Source organism: Battus philenor, unplaced genomic scaffold (genome assembly GCF_028537555.1).
Source record: "Battus philenor isolate CCGP_79_NKW_IND1 unplaced genomic scaffold, ilBatPhil1.0.hap1 SCAF_10, whole genome shotgun sequence".
Classification (NCBI taxonomy): domain Eukaryota; kingdom Metazoa; phylum Arthropoda; class Insecta; order Lepidoptera; family Papilionidae; genus Battus; species Battus philenor.
This window is the reverse complement of record NW_027181662.1, coordinates 7,208,558-7,222,041: the sequence shown is the minus strand read 5'-3', so window position 1 is coordinate 7,222,041 and position 13,484 is coordinate 7,208,558. Positions and strand designations below refer to the sequence as shown.

General features: G+C 33.2%; 1 protein-coding gene across 1 annotated transcript; it reads left to right on the top strand.

The window, feature by feature from the left end:
• The first annotated feature begins 9,709 nt into the window (after positions 1 to 9,709).
• On the top strand, positions 9,710 to 12,713 carry LOC137925883 (uncharacterized). The gene is made up of 2 exons (XM_068769364.1): positions 9,710 to 9,964; positions 12,168 to 12,713. Exons 1-2 carry the CDS (start codon positions 9,773 to 9,775, stop codon positions 12,315 to 12,317), a joined length of 342 nt encoding a protein of 113 aa, XP_068625465.1. The 5' UTR covers positions 9,710 to 9,772; the 3' UTR covers positions 12,318 to 12,713.
• The last annotated feature ends 771 nt before the right edge of the window (positions 12,714 to 13,484 follow it).

Genomic DNA, 13,484 nt, shown 5'->3' with positions numbered 1-13,484 from the left:
GCCTGAGGCAAGCCTTCTCATGGAACCTTTGAACTTTGTTACCTCTTAACAAAGCCTGCTCTTTCGAGCGGAATCTGTAAATGCCACTTGGGCATCAGTGTAAGCCAAATAAAGAAAAAACTTAAATATGAACCATAAATGGATAATAAAAATATTTCGTCAATAATAATAAATTTTACAAGTCGACGTTTGCTGACGTGTAAATGTAAACAAAACAGTGACTCGCTAATTCGGAGCCGCACACCCCGTCGTGAGCTCAGCAAGGTGTGGCCCAAGTCCGAATTAAACTAACATAAACTTAAATTTGTCTTATAAATTTACGATGCCACGTTTATTGTATTATTTATGTTTATTACATTTGTGTTTCTTAATACAAAACAAAATTAAAATACAATGTGCAGTCTAAATTATTCTTAATAATTATATAATTATTTCGTAATTGTCATCATTGTTCAACTGCCCGACCGAGCTGTGAGCAATATCTCTATCTATTTTCTAATAGAACTGATGGTATGTACCATTGATTACACTTCATTGAATATTATTAAATATTGAAATAGTACATCCAAATGAAGAATAAAGTAACAAATTTAGTGTTTCTAGTTTAAGACGTGAACCAATTCCGATTGAAACGTTCGTTGTTAAAACATAAAAATATTTTTTAGCAAAAGTAGTAAATCAACTAAATTATTCTTGTATATTAAAAATAATAGAATTGACGAGAAGTCTGGTAAAGCAAATAAAAATAACAATTTATTTCTGAAAACATTTTGAGCCATAAAAACTAAATTATTTAAATTAAAGAAAGGTGAACATTCTTTTCAAAAAGACTACATTACATTCGAAATTTAGAGGTTAATTATTATTTTTTTGTCGCTTTTGTCACGCTATATTATAATAAAATTAAAAAAAAATACATGGTACTTAATATTTTTACTGTAATTTTTTTCCTTATGGTACGATTCCTAAATATTTGAAATGTGAAATAATAGCGAATTTCGTTAAGTAATAAAACATGATGAAGGAGGTTTAATTAAATGAACCTAATCACGATACAGAATATTAAAACTGAATTATCCGACATCCGATTATGTTACCCAAAAATATAATTTCCCCGCTTCGCGTGAGCAACTGTCGTGTTCCACGAGTATCAACGCTTCGCGTGTTATACCATTGTAATGCGATTTAGGAAACCATAATCCCTTTACAATAGGCTCTATCCGACTGAAATGTAAACTGAAATTCTGTATAACAAATTGCTACATTAACTTTTCGCTAACGCCGTAACTTATCTTGGCTTACGAGATTGCACCTACCAATTGTCTTTCCGTTTATACAACTTGTCAAATAATATTAGTATTATTTGCGTGTGTATTTCTTTCGTACTTAAGGCGGGAGTAACTATGACTCTCTTAACCGGTGACCGAAGGCCGCCGCCTTCACCGCCGGGGCCCTAACGGGCGGAGATGACATTGTTGCTCCTAGCTCACGATACATGGGACGGTAGCGATCGACGCTCGACGGCCGGCCTCCGATCGCTAGTATAACGACCCGTATCGGAGCTAGCAAGGGGTTTCGGGCGTCCGTTTTCCGGTTGGCGGACGTTTCGTCTCTCAACTCCTATCCGGGGCCTGCACGTGGCGCCGCTGCTTTCGACTAATCCGGAGGGGGGGGAGAGCCTAAATTAGTGGTCCTGGTGGTGGCTGTTTGCAGGACTGCACTTCGCTGGCATCTCCTTAATTGCGAGGGTGAAAAGCGCATTTTCCACTAGTGCTGTTTGTCTCAGACCTTCGGCGCTAGTCAGGCTTGTGAGCGGGTCTGCCGGATTCGTCCGGCATGCGCGAGCGCCTAGCCTCACGGCGAAGCGTGACCCGTGCCAGGTCCGAGCTGAAATGCTCGGATAGCCCAAATGGGGGGGCACGTGTGTCCCTCAAGTCTAACCGTTGCCTTCGGGTTGGGCATACGACAACGGTGGGCTAACCCTTTTTAATGAGCTCGTGCTTAGGTCTCTCGACTCTCCCTACTGACCGGGAGGCACGAACTCATGGCTGGTTTTTATAGCCAGAATAGGCGCTCACTAGCGTCAACTGTGGGCTGCTGTCGAGCCCCCGGTGATTGCTGCCCAAACTCGTCACCTTGGCATTCACCATTTACCATCAATTCGGCACAATGCGTTTTCCGCTTGGAGAGTAAGGAAGGACTTTGGGCGCTCTCCGCGGTCCGTGATGATTATAAACCACGTCTACTAAAGACGATGGCATCATGATGGTTAACGCTGAAGGTAGCCAGAGCCCAAATTTATTAGATGATAACCTCTCATGAGATTTATTTATAGTATTCTTAACTATATTAATCTTAATTCAATGCTTTTATTCTCATTGTGGATTATATTGAGAACAGTAGTAGCCCAAAGGCAAAGGACAGAGGTTTGTGATCCTCGGTCGCGGGTTCATTTAATTATACAGGATCGCCACTGCTCACAAACGAGTTTTCAGATGATGAGTAGCAGCGTCCTCTGCATACCATAACACCACACTGCAATCGGCAATCCACCTGCCTATATTAGGCGTCTATAAGCTGAAACGATGAGGACGATGGACTATTTTGGCACTATCACTATCATACTTGTAGGTATGGACCCACTTAAACTAACTTATAGGTATTTAACAGCAACTTAATGACGTTTTAAATAATAACTGTATAATTTATGATAAGATAAACTTTTTCACCGCTTGCAAATCTATATCAGCTTAGCTAGACGGATTTACCTCTAGACATTCGAATTCCAATTGTACTGAAACTATTCTTCATCATCTTTTCAGCCGAAAAACGCCCACTGCAAGGCACAGTTCTTCCCAAATGATCGCCACGACGACCACTCCTGCCCCCTTGAATGGGTGACCGAAACTATTTATAAAAACTTGTTCTTTTAAATTAAATTATTAATAAATTGTATATGTGTTTTTTCAAGACCATATTTTAGATATAAATATCATAAACTATAATACTAATACTAAGTTAAGGATAAGACCAATTATTTTGATTTCTGAAAAAAGATCGGAACACTTTTAAAGGCCAAAATTAAATAAGTTTTACATTAAGCTAAATGTTTAAAAAGACTAAACTAAAATTTAAAAAAATTATATTGGTAATTTCTTCCTGAATGGTAAAAGATTTCAAAATATAAAATACACATAAATAATATATGTGATTAATTTAAAATATACATGAATTTAAAACTAGACATATTTTCAAGATCTTATCTCGTCAATTGTAATACTGGTTCCAAATTCAAAATTAATTATACTGTCAAATATTATCTACCAATGTTTTACATTGAAATTAAGCCTTAACAAATGCTATAGCAACTTTTAATGAAATTCATTACAAAAGAGATTTTAATAAGGATATTATAATACATCGCTAACAAAGCCCGCTGTCAGCATCGTGTTCCATTCGCAACTTATTGATTTTCATTAGCTGACCGTTTTATCGCCCCGTTAAAACAAAACACCGGCGTTACGATATAATTAAGGGGTATAATTTACTGCGGTCGCGTATCACAAACACGTTGCTCCACTGAAAATAAAATTAGTTTTCCACGTTAACATCAACCACGCAAGGTAATAAACATTAATCTTTAATGTTACACCTATGGTTTGTTATAATATTTAGTACCGTATCTAAACCCTTACATTTGTTATTTTACCTCTAATAAATATTTACTCTAATTTGCCAACCTTAAAACGACTATAGTCTCCTTTTAACCATAAAAGGGAAACCTATGCCCAACATTGGACGTTTTAAGACTATAAAATAATATATCTTTTGACAACGAAGAACATTTTCTGTAACAATAATATTGTAGGCTTTATAATTACATAATTAAAGACGATAGAAATTATTTTTTTAACTCCAATCACTCATTTATAAAATAAACAAGATTTTAATTAGTCGTCCTTAGTGTAATTTACGAAGTAATACAGTACCCGGCGGGAAATATTGCACATCGACCTTTGGAATGAGACAATCGGATAATTCCGGCTTCGTAGAGTGTTATCTCTGTCGCACGAAATACAACGACTGTCAAAAGGTCACATAGGTAGTGTGGGACATAGATAGTCTGTCTATATGCAATATTTCTCGCCGGGTACTGTATGTTGTGTTTTTCATTATTTAAAAGTAACTAGATTTCCTAAGGAAGATAATTTAACAGCTTTTTCTGATTTCAAGGAGACAAACATATATGTACATATATAAAGATAAAATTTCTTAAAACTTTTTTTAAAACATATTAACAAATAACTAGTTACATGATTGTAAATAATTTAAAAACCTTTAAGAATTTCAGAAATTTCTTGAAATATTAATTATTTTTCCACAATGCAGTCAATTTTGACTGCATTTGGGCAATATCAATTAAAATCAAAATATGAAAATACAGAAATAAAACAACACAGATCACTTCGTAAAACGTTTTTCCTGTTTCACAATTTAATACGACACTAATGCATCATTCAGAGATTGCCACTCAAACAATGAGTGACATCCGGAAACGTAATTAACTATGTACCTATTCGTTGGAAAGAGGAAATATCAATTCGCCTGTGAGGGGGAATCGGCCGATACGTCCATTTCGGACGCTTGGACTCACTTCACTCAATTATGCTCATATTGTATGAGGACCGATATTTTTAGCTAGCACTCTGTCCATGCATTATTTTAAACGTGGAATTTTAAAAATTTACACGCTATGATTTAAATCGGTCACATATATTGTATTTTACAGCTTTAAAGGCAAGGAATGTTCTAAAACCGATTCTGCGTTTTGTTATCTTTATAATACAAATAAAACCAATCATAATCTCGTGCAGACAGACGACTTTGAAAAAAAACTCGACGAACTGAATTTATTGATATACCTTATGATAAGCTTTTTTTGAAATGCCCCATAAAATGTCGTCAATATAACAACGTATATATAATATGCATTCTAAACATAGCCTAACTAGTCATTGTCATTGTGAATATAGGAGAAATGCTTCTTAGTCACCTGCTGTCAGCCGATATGAAAAGCGAATCAACAGTTAAAACAGAATAGTAAAACCGCTAGTTTTTAATAGGAAAATATAACCTAAAAAGATTGCTTCTACAGCCAAAAAGAGATAACAAAAATCCAAATGCTTTGTTACATTAGAAACTAACAGACACTTTATTGTGAAACGAACAATATATTGTTGTACTTGTACCAGTGCAAGCCCAGCGATAGAGAACTGAGACTTGCTATCGCAGGTCGCGTGTTCGATTCCCGGGATACATGTGTAATTTACACTTTGTGCATTTATTAGATAGGAGTGCCACTACTCACAAACATGTTACCAAAGGATGACCACCAACGTCCTCTGCGTGTCATATTGACACAATGCAATCACTCAACCGTCTGCCAAGTATGGCGATTGTGGTATATCACACTTACACTGCAACGACGACTTGGTTATATTTATTATTGGTTGTATTCTAGAATACTATTATTTTAAGAACTAATTTGCATTATCTAGATAACATACTTGTTCATTCTTGTCATAAACCACATCTACTTCTAATACTATTGATATGTAGATGCCTTTTTCGCAATAAATCATTAGAACTAGTTACATTTATGCACCCTATCTCTCTAGATATTTGTAAGTAAAAATTTAATCTAAAATCACGAGTCGCAACACTATGCGTCACTATTATATTCTTAGCGCAATCAAACTGAATGGAATCCCCGACGGAAACGTTTTATTCCATTTTAAATTCCATTAGATGTGAACGTTAAAATAGAAATAACGTTGTATTGAGTCCGATGTATCATCTGAAACTACAATTATTTTTTCCTTTCTTCTCTTTGATAAATATTTATTGTATTTTCATAGGTTATCCATTAAACTTTAGCTGCAAAAACTACATAAGCATAATTTTATTTATGTTCTTAAGCGAAATATATATGAAACGTCTATCAAAACTTTTTATTTGTTCCTTACAGTTTATTTATGATCATATTTTTTTTTTGTCTATGTATAAATCAATAGTAAAACGATTAGGTCAGTAATCTGTAGAAGAGAAGCTGCAATATCACTGCAAATAGGTGTTAGTTACTCATTTTCAAAAAAAAGCTGTGATACCTTAGAAATAATGATGAGGGATCAATGGAGATTTCTAAAGGAAATATAAAATGTGTAAAGAATGTTAGAATTTGAGAAGCAAGGAAGATGAAGAATAGAAGAAAAAATTGTGGAGCGTGAAAGGAGATAATTAAATTAAAATTTTAGACCTGAAAAAATTATTAAACCTCTGTAAACAAAGTCCCTATCCCACACGTCGAGGTGCACGAGAGATTCTCAAAAAGGAGAGCTATAAAAAAGCCACTTAAAAAATTCTTCACACAACTATAGTATTGTATTTTCAAGTTTTTGTTTTATTAACTTTTTAAATTTATTACAAAATTATTAATAGATTTTTTTAACTTGTCTGATACTGCTACCGGTATTAACAGATTCCGGGTGCAAGGAGGCAGAACGCTGAGAACGCTAATTTAGAACATTTTTTAATATAACGGATTCAGATTTAAGAGATTTAAGATTGGGAGGCCAGCGAGCTCTTAGATCGATTCGGCTATTTCTATTGTATGACTAGGCTCAATCTTCTCTTCATCTTTCTAATTTTAGTATATGTACAAATGCTGATTTAGAGACATACATGCTATTATCGTACCACGGCTGCCTACAAAAGAGTTACTGAATATATAAAACCTAGACTTGCTCTAGGCTTCATGAAATTATAAAAGTAACTTAACAAACATAAAAACGAGCTTTATTTGTTTTTAGCACTAACCTTATGTAAATGATAATTTTCTTAAATTTATTGACATCCTTAGGTGTATGTATCGACGATACACTTATATCATATGTAAGTGTATCATATTTTCTTCACAGTTTTTTTCTCTGAGAAAGTCGCTTATCTAAAAATTCGAAGTACTTAGAATTTAAAATACTCTCTGTTAATTTAGTTCCTTTATTTCGACACATTAACAAAAAAAAATCGCAAAATGATAGTCCGACTGAAGTTTCCAGAAACACAAGATTGACTGCTGATATCACTTGACAAATAGGTATTCTAATCTCAAAGAAACAAGCTGTACACACATTTTGATAAAATCAAAAAGAGTCCCGCGTTCCTGTTTGAGATATATGTCGTCACATTAAACAAGTGCCGGCCAAAAAGTCCGTAAAAGATCAAAGCGTATGACGCCACGCGCCGTGACTGAAATAACATCCAGCCAAATGCACTTGTCAGCGACATGCAAAATTGCGTTACGGCTTCCACTCTCGCATATCTTTATAACTCAAACGAATCCAATACTATCTTTAATAGTAATTATAACATTATTATCTATATTAAACCATCATTGTAAATTATTTTTTTAAATGACTCGTCACGTGATTTTTCTACAGCTTCATTACATTCGATAAATCTCTTTCGTATTACTAAGTGCTAAAATATATAGCTTCGGTTTCTAAGTAGGAGAAAGCATTTTACTAAACGTGGGTATAATATTTCGTTTTGTTTATAGCTGTCTCAAGCAGTAACTATTGCAAGATGCAAATACGTTAATGGAAGGAAACAAGCTTAAGACGTGTTCAAAGAGAATGTATAAAATTGACACCGTTTACAGTAATACGAATCTAAAAATAATTTCAAAGCGTACTAACTCTAATTCATCGAACGATTTATTGCTTTGTTTTATCACAATTTTTTTTTTTTTAGATAACTCAACTAGTTTTGTACTAATATTTATACGTGCAAACCATTAACTTTTTTTATTTCTTTCCAAATATAATTTTAATTACCGGCCAGTCATAATCTTTTTGCAGAAAAGTAATAATTACGAAAATGATCGCTCCGATCACATAATACCAACATCACAATCGAAACACCAAAATTACGCCATACATCATAAACGACTGAGCAACAGAACATCGACATTATCTGAACAGTAACGAATCTCCCCGGTAGCTGAAGCGTCCATCCGTCCCCTGGGGCCTCCCATTATTTATGCACGAACCAACTCTCCGGCGCTACCTACACCTATCTATCCCGTAGGTGTATACCTAGTAATTATTTTAAACGCGCTGTGAGGAAATCTTACTCCATGGTTGTTAATCTTCCTGTCGCACCAATATATAGTTGTCCTACATCGAAGCAATACATTGAATTTATGTAATCTGTGCCTTTTTAAACTATACTTAAAAAATTTAAAACGGCTAAGCAATATGCTAAAGTAGGCAACATAGTAATGATCGCGGGAAGCCGCTCGATGTTGCAGGCGCCGGATCAGTCATTGTGGTGATCTTTAAGGAAGAGCTATGTAAACAAACTGAAATCATGTAACTGTTTTAAAATATGATATTAAATAAGTATATAAAATTAGGATATTGAATAATATAGCATTAATATAAGCTAATAATAATAAAAGTGATAAATACCTGTAACTGTGATATTTGAGGAACAAGGTAATGGTGAAAGAATATTAGAAGAGTTGTAAAATTTAAAATGATGAAAGAGACATTTTATGAAGAATACAAGCAAAAAATAAAAGAAGGATTAAAAGAATCAATAAAATAATGTAAATTTTAGGGTATTTACCTCAAAAATATGATAGAGGAGATCGGGACGTCCCAAAAAACGAAAGCTTTAAATAAAAGATCTTCGAGGGAACCAGCGCTTTACAGTGAGCGTCCATCAGCTGAAAAGAAGAAGGCAACTGTGTGCTCTTTTACAGTAAACTCCATTGCAGTCCTCCTCACATCGTTTTTCTCATTGCTGAGGATCATGTTTTACCGTACATGGAGTAGTCTTTTTCTTAATTATACTGCACTGCCTGATCTTATGCTTAACATCGTGGAACGTAATATAAGTAATGGGGCTTAGGAGGGAGGGGATTTGGTACGGCTGATGGAACTTTGGCCTCAAACTTTTACCCAACAATTTTCCAGTCACCATTAGTAGTTTAGGGTTATGCCCGCTCTTGGGTCTGGTAAATAGTTTGGTTTGCGGGATACGATCCACAGAATCTGAAGCATTTATACAGTTCTTCTTTTATATTTTATATATATGTCAAATCGTGCTTTTCTGGCATTCTTTTCATTTGTTTACTTATTGACATTTACAGGTTCTGCGAATATGTGGCGGCAAGATGCAGAAGACGCTTAGCTGTAATCTCATTTTAAGTAATAATATGAAATACAATATGAAAATAATAAATAAAGTTCAGGGACTCTTTCGGTTTACTCGGCTAGCCATTACATAGGATTATTACAGGGCTACTCGTATGTGATACCAATATATTGGCATTTATACCGTCTAAAAGATATATAAAATATACATATTTACATTTACAACGATTAAGAAATTGTGTGTTTTCTCCCAATTATTAACAATCAGATAATAGAGCCTGCTAAAAATAATAGTAAATTTAAAAAAAAACTTTTGTTTTGAATTCTCCGCTTTGCACAGATTATCAAGCCTCACTACTAATCTGGCCGAAACGATGATCGGTCAATAGCTGTTGTAAACAAATATTTATGAATCACCTCAGCGATACGAAGCAACAAGGTCGAGCTATGTTTAGCATTAACATAATGTTTTCCTTTAGCCGCTCAGTTCGACACGTATGGTCGTATCATTCTCATACATAACCTAAAATGTTCAGTACAAAAATATAAGTAAAATGAGATTCTTAATCTACGCTGTGTTACTGTCAGCTTATATCCTAAGTTTATTGGAAGCGAAAGACCTTGTGGTCGGTACGAGAGTGAACAATTTGTTGATATCTACAGAGAAAGTTGTTTATAGCGCAATACCGCTTATAAGGAGGGATAAAGATTACACGTACATCGATTCAAAGCGTAGGATTATAAAGGTAAGTACTTATATCCGATATATTCCTATGGAGCTTAACGAATTAAAATCTTCAGACTATTCCAGATGTTTATCAAAATCTTGAATCATAACAAACACTGTACTCATGACAACTTTTAATTCTGCATTTATTATCTTAAATTTATATTTGTAAAATTAAGAACTGTAACAATATAATAACTAATTGGTGTTAGAATAAACATGATTGATAATATATCCTTTTTTTTAAAATGTGTAATTAAATTTAATTAACAAAGTTATTGGAAAATGCTAATATGCGAAAATTGCTAATGTTTGATAGGGCACAATTATTATATTACATTTGTAAAACCAAAGATTAACCAAAAGATTGTTATTTTTATCATTAAATAGCGATATTTGTATTTTAAATAGTTATGAATAAATGATTTTCTTACGTTATAACGTTTTTTATAAATTATCTTTCCATATAACTTGTATAGAAATAACAATTTAATACATAGCCATAAAAGTTACGCTATTCTTTAGTTATTATTATCGTTATTTATAAATAAGAAATGTTAAAATGATTTTAAATCCATTTAGTATTCCAGTGTTATAATTTTTGAGTGAGTTATTGACTTATAATAAGACAATAACACGGTGATAAACGAGTAATTAAATGTTTTCATAGCTCTCGTCTTGTTTGGCACATTACCCAATTCTAAATAGATGCACACGAGCCAAAACTATTTGCATACTTATGTATCAATGCTTTTAATTGGATTGTAATGGAATAAAACGATTAACATCGTGTAGCATTGATTTATTTGTGCGACACAGAGTAAGCGAAAAAACATACATGTATATTTTCTGCCTTCTTAAAACTATTTATCGATACTAAGCAGGATAAAAAAATAAAAATAAGTCTTTACATTTAAAATATTAATACAATATTTATACATTTAAAATATTATTACATATTTTGTGCACATGCATTTTTTATTTATTTTATAGTTAATAAGTATAATTTATTTTTAATGTTAAACAATGCCAAAATGTCTGAAAAAACACATTTTTGAAATATCTATACGAATACTTTTATAACCTCTAATTTGTTAACTGTCAAAATGATAATTCACAAATTTCTATAAATAAAATTATAGGACTTTCCACAGGTAATACAGGGTTTCAGCGCTAATTTTTAAAACCCAGTTCTGAAAAAAAAATTATTTTTTCGATAGCTGTCTGGAATTTTGTACAATCCAACTCGATTAATGATTGACCTTCTTACACTACATTTCACTTTGACCTCCATTGCAGAAGTTCTATGAGAAATAATATAGGTTACATAAAAATTTGGTAGTTGCATAACCATTTTATTATATAAAAAGATTGCTATATAACTTTAAATATTATACGGCTAAATATATATGCTTAGTTCATCAGAATTTTTTTAAATGTTGGAGGAGAAAAGTTTATTTTTTTCCTCAATAATTTATTACATAGTTTTTGCAAAATAAAGATTTTTTTTTTAATGTGTCCCTCTTTTTTATTCATTATGTTTAATAGTCATATACATCTTGTTTTTATTTGCATTAGATAACTTTGTATATAATGGTTATAATAAAGTAAAAGTAATTCGTAAACATGATATATAAATTAATAATAATAGTAGTAGTAGCAAAAGTAATAATAATACCGTGGACACAGTGTAAAATAGTTTTTTTTTTAATAAGTAATTTAACTTTGTAAAAGTGGCAAAACCAGAGTTGATGTTTATTTAACTTTACTTTTTAGTAATTATTATGGATGACTTTAATTTTAATAAAAAATATCAACGTGTATTGTTATCACCTGGACTTGTAATATATTCATCAGACTACTTATGTATTAATAGACAATAGTTTGACAACAACGATATACCATAATTTCAGCCGTAGGATTTCCATTAGTAACATAGGCCATCACCATACCACCATACCCAGTATCTTATGACCAACATAACCAAGTCGCCTGTACACCATGTAATTGGACCTCCGGCGCGCTGGATCGTGGTGCACTTCAGAAATTTAAAGCTCCAGCAACCAGCCGTTACAACGATATAATTAAATATATCACCTTAAGAAATATACATCAGGCAAAAACATATGCAGCGTGGTTAATCGAAACACCAAGCGCTTTAGTTGTATCGTTCAATACTTTGTTTTTAAAGCCAATCAATAAATACCTCTTTTTTACTTCAGGGAATAATCGCACGCGACTTGTCCCGCACTGACGCACGTGCGACGGTCACCGCAGGAGGTCTGGGCGCCACCAATGTCACCATCCACTTCCAAAGCGAACGCGGGGGGGGTCTCAACTACCTCGTTCTAATATTTACGAAGAACACATGAAGTTAAAAATAATATTTCCGACTTATTTTAACGAAACTGCTTCTGTAATGATTTTATAATTTATTATTAAAAACCAAATAAAAACTTTTACTTCGTTTAATAATAAATCTACGCTCCCACTGTCATGACACTTTTATGACATGCATTTTATAAAATGCATTAGAACGCTGTGGAACTGTAACTAAAAAAAAATATAAATACCTTTTTTAAAAATAAACCATTACATACAGTAAAAGTGTCATAAATTTAAAATCAAAACTGGAACTGCCGCTTTATTAAGTGTGAACATCATACACACATGTACGTTCGGTTCGACCAGATGTACAACAGTCATCTGATTACAATTTTGAAAATAGAATGTATTCCGTCGAGCTTTCATGAATTTAAAAATGAATATTAACCAGACAAAATTAATGTATCTAATTAATAACTTATTATAGCTATAGACTATAAAAGTATTTTAGGATCATAATTTACGTTAGTGTTTCGATAAAAAAATATTAAATACTTGTGTCCGTGAAATTATAACGAGCTACATCTATTTAATTACATTTAATTATGTAAATAATTACATGCGTGTTCATGTGTTGTAATATTATTGATATTTATTTAAAATCAAATATAATTATTAGAAATTAATCTCCTTCTATTGCCGTTCTCTCCAACTCGTAGGATCACGGCTGCTCGATCGTTACCATTAGTTCGTCACCTGTATGTCATAATATAAGGTTGTTGTCAGTATAATTCTTCGCAATATGTACAAGTGATTAATCAATAAAACCATAAAACTTTTTCGTTATATAAAATTGATGAATTTTATTAAAGATGAATTCTAAAATGTGCACCTAAATAGGTGCTAAATATGTAAGGTTTTAACAGCGTTCTTAATTCGTTACAACAAATTAAGATTCCCCTACGCGTGCATTTGCGCGTAAACAACAAAGAGCCACCCTAACTGTAAACATACGAATCAATTTTAGCGAATTGTCAGTGCACACACGACGTCCGAACCTAGGGCGGGGCTAATGGAGACGCACGCATTAAACCACGCCGCGTGCTGCGACAACATTGACACAGTCCAGGGGACCTAATTAGTTTAAGCCCGGGACCAGGGCGCCCCGGAGATTGAAACACGGATATACAACGCCTGGATGCCACATCCTATCT

What these genes read in the sequence shown, in the direction of transcription:
- LOC137925883 (XM_068769364.1), top strand. Translation starts at nt 9,773, where the DNA reads ATGAGATTCTTAATCTACGCTGTGTTACTGTCAGCTTATATCCTAAGT. An exon ending in CAAAGCGTAGGATTATAAAG is followed by an intron (nt 9,965 to 12,167) that starts GTAAGTACTTAT and finishes TTTTTACTTCAG; the next exon opens with GGAATAATCGCACGCGACTT.